Genomic DNA, 8,474 nt, shown 5'->3' on the forward strand with positions numbered 1-8,474 from the left:
GTATAAATGTATGTTGTGTCTGTTAGTGTGTGTTGTGTCTGTGTGTGTGTCTGTGAATGTGTGTCTGTGAGTGTGTGTAGTGTATGTGTGTGTGTCTGTCAGTGTGAGAATGTGTGTCTGTGTGTCTGTGAGTGTGGGTTGTCAGTGTGTGAATGTGTGTCTGTGAGTGTGGGTTGTCAGTGTGTGAATGTGTGTCTGTGAGTGTGTGTGAGTGTCTGTGTGTGTGTGTAATGTCTGTGTGTGAATATGTGTGGGTGGGTGTCTGTCAGTGTGTGATAATGTGTGTGATTGTGTGGGTGTATATCTGTCAGTGTGTGTGAGTGTGTGTGTAGGTGGGCTTGGGCTCCACTCGTGTGTCTGACAGAAGTGACCCATCAACAGGTGTTGAGGTCCAGAGTCGCCTGAGAATGGAACCACTTTCTAGATTCCAGACCAACGTCCAGAGAGCTGTGAGTGCTCTGTTTTTATATGATACTTAGAATACAGTATACAGTATGTTTTGTAAAGTGCTTTGATGTTCTGGATTAAAAGGCAAAATATAAGAAAAAAATTGATTGATTGATTGATTGATTGACTATGAGAGTGAAGTCTGGTCGAACTTGTTTGTCTAACTGAACTGTCCTGTCCACAGATGTCAACAGAGGTAAACAGAGAAGAACCCACCAGAGACTGGAGACAAGTTTGAGAGTCAGGCCCCGGACCCAAAGAGCTGTGAGTCCACTGCTGGTCTTCTTCATATTGTGATTCTTCCTCTTCTTCCTCCTCCTGAAATTAAAGCTCATCGCAGTAGCAGGGCTCTGTTGTCTTCTCTTGAGGAGGAGAAAGACTCTACCTGACAATGTGTGCATCTGCGTGTGTGTTAATGTGTGGGAGTGTGTGTCTGTGGGTGTATGTGCTTGTGAGTCTAGTCCAGCCCGTGTCTGTAACAGAACTGTGTCTGACATCCCCAGATCAGGAAGGAGGTAACAGCAGACTCAGCCAACACAGGAGCCAGACCCAAGACCCCAAGAAAAGCAAGTCTGCATTATTATTATTATTATTATTATTATTAGTAGTAGTAGTAGTAGTAGTAGTAGTGAGAGGGTGAGTGTGTGTGAGGTTGTGTGTGAGAGAGGGTGAGCATGTCTCAAACTCCATTCCTAGAGGGTCTGGTGCATCATCTGGTTTCCTGCCCAGAGGTCTTGGTTACAAAGTTGATCTCATTTTTTAATTAAACAAAACATATTCTAATACTGTACCTTTATCCAGACCTTAAATATCCAACTGTGCCTTGAATATTTTGAGTCTTCAACAGTGAGAGACATCAAAATATATTATTAAACACATTATTTCCACATCTTCTTATGAAAATAATTAGCTTAATTGTTTAATTGGCTAGCCCCTTTTGGAAAGAAAGCCTGGAGATGCACCTGGCCCCCCAAGTATTGTGATTAGGCTTGAGACCCCTGGTCTAGCAGAACTGGCCCCTCAACAGGTCTCGACAGGGATGTTGGGGATCATGAAGCGGTATAGACAAGGGCTGGACACTGCTTCTGAATCGAGGACAGACCACTGTCATGTAGGGTCATCTTGGCCCATGATGATGATGACAGTGTGTTTGTCTGTCTGGTAACTGTTTTCTCCTCCCCAGTGCCGCCGGGAGAAACTCCCTCATGTTGAGAGAGGAATGGCCGAGCAAAGAGAAGGGCGTCACACCGAGACCTGGGGCAGATCTCACAGGAAAGTGAGTATTGGCTTCAACAACATGGTTGGATAGCTTGTTCCACACACCCACCTCCCTCTATGTAAAGAAGTGCCTCCTGCTCTCATTATTAAATGCTCTTCCCCAAGTATTAATTCTGTTAGACTAAGAATAAACCTGTACTGAGACACAAACTTGGTTGGGTTCTGCTGGTGAGACTAAAGCAGTCATCTTGTTGACAGGTCTTGACAGAGACGGATGTGACCCTGAAAGGCCAGAGAGGGTCGACCAATACTGAGGCTCTGAGCAAAAATTCTTCCAGTGTAAGACAACCAATGTGTTCTGCTCAGGATGATGCAGATGATAGTGTAGATAATGAAGGTGGTTATGATGATGATGTTGATGGAAAGGTGTTGATGATGATGATGGTGGACATGATGATTGTCATGATGAAGAAGGATATGGCGGTGAAGATGGTGGAGATCATTTATTAGAAATGTGATGAAGATGATGATGACGAAAATAGTGGAGATTGTGATGGTGGAGGTGATGATGATGGTGATGAAGATCGTAGGGGTTGTGATGGTGGAAGTGATGATGATGGTAATGGAAAATAGTGGAGATTGTGATGGTGGAGGTGGTGATGATGGTGACACAGTCATGCCTGTGTGTGGCTGTGTGTGAAAGGGAAGGTGGGGTTGGATCAGGTCTGCTGCTGTCATTTGATAGGACTGTCAGAGGAAGAGGGAGCAGACTCCCCCTGTGTCTCACCCCAGGCAGCTGAGAGCTGCAAGTCTGTGAGCCTGATATGTCTGTGACGTCTATCAAAAGTTTGGTTTCAGCTGCAATGATGATGACTGTGATTGCTGGGAGACCAGGGGTAGGGCCTGGTCCTCCTGGAGAAGACCCTCTCAGTTTTCTCTCTGTCCTCCTCATGCCCTCTCTTTGCCCTTGTCCCCTCAGGCCAGCCAGCCAATCACCAGGCAGGAGACCAAGACCCAGCTGTGGAACTGCCCTAAGGGCCCGGAGAGGGATCTACAGAAGGACAGGGCATGGATCTCCTCCTTGGCAGCCCACATACCCCATTGCTCGCCCCCTCACCCACCCCCTGGTATACCCGCTCACCTGGGCCTGACCCCAGCGGCCCTGTGGCAGCTCAGGGAGGGCCTCCAGGTCAAGCTGGAGGGGCTGCTCCAGGAGGAGGAGAGCTGGGTGCGGACCTGGGATCAGAACATGATATCATCTATCCAGCTGGACTGCCTGGCGCTGTACAATGAAGTCCTTCCTGAGTTTGGATCAGAGGCTGCGTATGCGGGATTGGTAAATCCCTTAAACCACTCCCCCTTGCTTGAATCACACTGAGGTACACAGGGGCTGGGGTGACTCACCTCTCCAAGACACCTGTGTCATCCCACTCCCATTTCACCTCAACATGGTTCCGAGAAAATCTCCCGTCCCCAAGGGGAGAGAGACAGGAGCTGGACTGGGTCTCCAGCCCTCTGTTTATTCAAGATTATTCCCTCAGGAGGTGGGTGGGGTGGAAGACACACTGTCTACAGATCACAACTAGGGGCAGCTTAGAGCAGGAGGTGAGACTCTTGATCATAGATAAGGATAACAGTGAGACAACTCCCCCTCTCTTGACTCACTGCCTACTGATGATGTTATGAAGTGACACTCCAGCTCTTCCTCTTGGTGGTGTCTCAGTCAGGCAATTTGGATAATCGTTAAGGGATGATGATGATGATTCACCTTTCTTGTTCTCCCTGCATGGTACAGGAGAGGGAGCCAAGATTCAGGGTCGTAATGATTAGGAATTACACAAAAACCTCAAATTAAAACACTGAAGACAAGCTCTGATAATGAAGGATTAGTTTGACTGCAGCAGACCTGGTCAGGACATCTTGAATGATTCTCTCTCCCTGTTTTCCCAGGATTTTCCCTTCCAGGGCACAGGAATCATGAAGCAGGACACTTACGAGGAGGCGAAAGAGGCGCTGAAATCCTACTTCGAAAACACAACGGTCAGGTGTGACTTCTCCGAGGTGGACAAGTGCTTCTGCCAGGCTGCAGCCGAGCTCGACCTCATCCTGCAGAAGTACCTGGGAGACGCTGTGGCCGAGGTCTGTGAATAGCAGGTTTATTTTCATAAAAGACATTTCTCATCCCCTTGTACTGTTGGTGTCTATTTCATGTAAAGGAGTCGACTTGAAAATAAAATGTTTAATTGACTTACAGAGATTCTTCATGAAGACGTGTGTCGGCTATATACTGCACAGCTTAAGGAACATGAAGACAAATCCGTTTGCTAATTGTCACCCAAAATGTCACAAATTAACCACCAAGCTGGTTTACGTGTCTAACCACCTCTTCCTACTTTGCAGTGAACACAATTCTTTCAGTTTCCTCTCTTGTATTTTCCTTACTGTTTTACTGTCCCCTTCACCCATGTGGAGATGGATCCACAGACGAAAACCTGTGTTTCACCGTTTGTTTATGCAGTGTCAGTCTTTGGACTTGCAAAGCTCCAGTAGCACAATCAGTCAGTGTGCGGTACTTATATAGCTGTGCACGTTTTGCCATTCTACTGATATTAAATGAATAAGTCACTTGGCTATACCAACTGCATTAAACCTAAAAAAACAAGGGATATCTGAGCAAATGCCCATAGATATCACTTGTTTTATAATACAACAGAAGAAAAGGTCAGAATACTGATTGTAATAAGCATTATTGAAAGGATTTAGCATTTAAAAAACAAATTATTATGATCCATTCACATCGATTGAGGGTCCCAGTTAGGAAAACCGAGTCACTCCTCTGGTGTCGAGATGGCATACAACTTACTCTGATTGCTTGTTTAGCAAATCAGAATTTTGACCTGATAAAATAGCATCCTTCATTCCATTCATAAAAGACTGTATGAAGTGCTGGCTGTATTCCCACATTACATACCTAATTAATGGCCTAATCGAGAACACTGAACTAGTTTAGAAGAACCCCTATATAAACAAACAGCACTAGAAATAGGGCAAATCATTCCCCTACAAAAGTGTAAACCCAAAATATTAAATTAAAAATACGATATAAGACATCGTAATTATTTCAGGATAAAGTGGGCTATGCTTGTTTGGTTTCAAAAGAATGGGCAAAACATGAGTAGTTTAGAATTCTAATGATCAAAGCTGTATGTATTACTCAAAAGAAGTTATGATATTTCCCAAATACTGGACATTTTATCCTGTTTCTCCTGATCAAAGCAATACAAAATTCTTGGATGAGACATATGCAAATCAAAGATTTTAATTGGCCAACCAGAACCCTGTCAGACAAGGCATTAGAATGTCTTTGTCTGAAGCTAATAAATAGGGCAAGCCAAGAACCACTATCTGGAAGTTAGGCCCATTAGGACCAGAAGTTATGCCCTGATGTCTGGAAAGTTAGGCTGAAGATGACGGAACGTCAAGACCCATTGAAGCCAGCATACCAAGGAGAAGAAGTAGCAAAGAGCTCAACTGGACCAGGGAAGCAAAGTCCAATATGCTGCTCCATCCTCTCCAGCCAGCAGCACATCTACTTGCGCTCCACAGCAACACTGAATCAGCTCCTGAGTCACAGCACCACTCGCCTAACAAATCTTCACGAATCAGGTGGAGATTTCCCCATTATTCAGAATATAAGCAATAGGAACTTCTCTCATTTGCACACCTCTTAAAGGAATAGGTTGCATTCACCCTGGGTTCAATACTTGATAGCGTAAAATAGTTATCTTAATGAAAATGTTATTATAAATTTATGCCTTCATATATGTGGGACAAGCACTCTACTACTGAGCTACACCCCAACACAACAGTGTGACTGCAGAACTGATTTAGGAACATCCAGAAGCCCTCTGTACACAAGCAATCCACCACGAATGAAGAATGCCCGCAGTTTCCCGCTTTGGCGTTTCCTTTACTACAGAGTAAATTAATGGAAATGAAAACATAAGCAGGATCGTATTGATCGCGTTAAAGCTTCCAGTCACTCTGCTTGAATGAATCACTTATTTTTATATCCTGTTAGAACGTGGACAAATAACTATGATGGAGCTGTGTAAGCAAACATTGAAGTTATTCCTATACCAGCCAATCTGAATAAAGGAGCAGACTCTTAAACTTTAAGAGACAAAAATAACACCTTATCATAGCCAATATTAATTAAAATGATATCACAGCAAAATATTTAGTGGAGCTTTGAGTGAATCAAATTATTTTCCATTGGGTGTCTTAGTCTACATAACTTTTAAGGTGAGAGAGAGGATTGTGAAAATGTGGTTGGTGTTCTTGGAAGGGTGTTGTTAGTATAGTGGTGAGCAAAGATGTTTCTCAAGCAGGTTTGATTCCCAGCCAACATGCCCATAAACAGTTTCAAATAGATCTATGAATCTCTGAACATACCTTTTAAAACTAGCATACTTGTTGACAGTGGCCCTTGCTCGCCAAATACCTTGACGCTGAGGAAGAGCACTACGGAAAAATACCCAACTCAACAGCGCATTGGTGGTTCTTGCTTTCAATGCAAGGAGCTGTATTTTTCTCACATCAATCATTATTATCCAGAACAATCGGTCGCAATTGTGATTATGTCCATTGTCTTCAGCAGTGTCGATACAAGATCCTCTGAATGAAGTAGATCACTAAAGAACTGCAAAACTGAATTCGGGAGAATCGTATTAGGAGTGATGTCTGCATTCAAGCAATCCCGTACTGATGCTGAAGTCTTTGAATATCAGCTCTCTACAGATGCAGCCATTCAAAACAAGCAGGCGATACTGCATTATTTTGCGGTGCACTTGATGCAGCCTACTGCGAGTTACCGTAAATTCTCGCATAGTACCTCATAATACCACGTGGTACTGCAAGTAAAATAATAGTATCCGGAATTTCCGCAAGGTGGAGCTAATAAAGTTCAACCTCTCATGTTTGAGCTGTCGCCATCAAAGTCTTTAACGAAGATATTACTAATAGTATTAATAATGAATGACCTTGGACAAGCTGTAAACTCAAAGTATCGCCCTGGTCCACATTCTTTTTTTTCATTGACCGTCTTTGTAAAAGTAACACCACAGCATTTCGCAATCACGCATTTGTTTCCAATCAGGCAAAGTACAGTAATTTTTGAGAATCTCCGATTCACCATGCCTTTCACATGCTCATAAAAGAGATTGATTTAGGAACATAAACATCTTACTGTATGCAAACCATACTGTATACAGTATGTATATGTATATTTAATGTTTTTACTGTGCCCGTTTAAGTATTGAATATTTATATGGAATTTTACCACTGAAGGGAAATCTTAGTAGCTGAGCATAAAAAGAATAGGAGCATACTGTAACGCGTGTGAAGGCCATAAACTATATTAATTTTGGAACATAAACATACAGTATATGGCTGGTCTCTGTACTTTAAAGAAAAAATACACACCAGCATTCCTTTCTCCCTAAACATTTTAAGCATCGAAGTCTTTAACTAACGCCATACCGGAGTCAATAAGCATACTTTTAGAATTTGATTAAAAGGGAATATAATATGGAATCCCGTATCTAAAGAAATTAATAACGATATAATTATATTCATGTACCACAACACAAGAATAGTACACGCTGTATAATGTCTGTTGATACTGTTTCTGTAGGGCTTTTTCAACACACATCAACCGACCTTGCCAGTGCGGCTGTCGTCTAGGTTCCTGACTTATACATGTTGGGTGTTCAAATCCAGCCAGAGCTGTGACTTTTCTTTTTTAAACAAACATTTCTTTGAAAAATTAAAATTTTAGTGTTAGTGTTAGGGTTACTGTCAAACTTTAAATCAACAATTGATTTAAGGACGATCTGTCAAAGTGCAATGAAATACAATATTGTTGTTGTTGTTATTGTTGTTTTTATCCTGTAAAGCATTTTGAGGAGCCACCTTTAAAGGCACTATATAAAAGCACTGATTCTTATGGAATGTGTTTTCTTTCTTCTTTCTTCTACTGTTAGGCTGGGCAAACGATTTTTTTTAAAGAAATAAAAAATGAGATATAATGATGTGTTCCGGCTTAGACATTAACGAAGAGCATAACGTAGGTCATAAAGGTCATAAACGATATTAATTTTGGAACATCAACATATTATGTAAACTGTATGTTGCTGTTATTAGTATTTTAAAGAAAAAATACTGTGTTCTGTAAAATGTTTCAGGCGTTCATGTGAAGGACAACAGAGCTTTCACTGGCCGATTATCAAACTTTATTGATAAAACAAAAACAAAAACTATCCCACCAAACCAGAAAAAGAAAAAAAGAATCAAGAATAACAGACACAGCGTGAGCCTGCATTTTCTCCTCAACCCTCCACACCACACTTTTCCCTGGGTCAGAGATTAAATAAAACTTCACTCGCACCAAACAAATTACCACACACTGAACACTCAACATGTTAACCCAAATATGTCTCACAATACTTTTTTGGTACATTACTTTGCTAAAATGTATTTAAAAATAAAAACGATTACAAATGCCAGCAGAGAGAGAGACACACACACAGTTCTTCATTGTCAAAAAGTAATTGTTTTTTACTTTGTCAGCACCCAGACAAACGCAAATGCGTTATTAATGAAATGCTTTTATTCATTCTTAATCTAACTCACAAGTTGTCACAAGTTGTCATCTGTTGTTGAAGCTCTGTGAGACTAGACTCACACATGGCTAGACTTGACTATTTAACCATGAGATTATGTTTATGTTTATTAATCTTCCTTGTTAT

The 8,474-nt window shown here is 41.8% G+C and overlaps 1 protein-coding gene and 1 long non-coding RNA gene across 3 annotated transcripts; both read left to right on the top strand.

Moving 5' to 3' along the window:
- The first annotated feature begins 203 nt into the window (after nt 1-203).
- LOC138242496 (uncharacterized) lies at nt 204-1,704 on the top strand. 2 transcript variants are annotated; one of them, XR_011191627.1, is made up of 3 exons: nt 204-449; nt 632-711; nt 1,631-1,704. It is a non-coding gene; the product is annotated as an uncharacterized lncRNA (long non-coding RNA). The 2 variants fall into 2 exon arrangements; XR_011191628.1 differs by lacking the exon at nt 1,631-1,704 and adding an exon at nt 951-1,013.
- A 40-nt stretch (nt 1,705-1,744) lies between these two features.
- Nucleotides 1,745-3,912, top strand: LOC138242543 (uncharacterized). Its single transcript, XM_069198078.1, has 5 exons — nt 1,745-1,755; nt 1,831-1,840; nt 1,924-2,004; nt 2,645-3,001; nt 3,616-3,912. The coding sequence occupies exons 1-5, from the start codon at nt 1,745-1,747 to the stop codon at nt 3,814-3,816; spliced, it is 660 nt and encodes a 219-aa protein (XP_069054179.1). The 3' UTR covers nt 3,817-3,912.
- The last annotated feature ends 4,562 nt before the right edge of the window (nt 3,913-8,474 follow it).

Source organism: Lepisosteus oculatus, chromosome 14 (assembly GCF_040954835.1).
Source record: "Lepisosteus oculatus isolate fLepOcu1 chromosome 14, fLepOcu1.hap2, whole genome shotgun sequence".
NCBI classification, from domain to species: Eukaryota; Metazoa; Chordata; class Actinopteri; order Semionotiformes; family Lepisosteidae; genus Lepisosteus; species Lepisosteus oculatus.

Coding starts and splice junctions, on each gene's coding strand:
- LOC138242543 (XM_069198078.1), top strand. Junction 2,005..2,644: donor TGAGCAAAAATTCTTCCAGT/GTAAGACAACCA, acceptor TTGTCCCCTCAG/GCCAGCCAGCCAATCACCAG. Junction 3,002..3,615: donor AGGCTGCGTATGCGGGATTG/GTAAATCCCTTA, acceptor CTGTTTTCCCAG/GATTTTCCCTTCCAGGGCAC.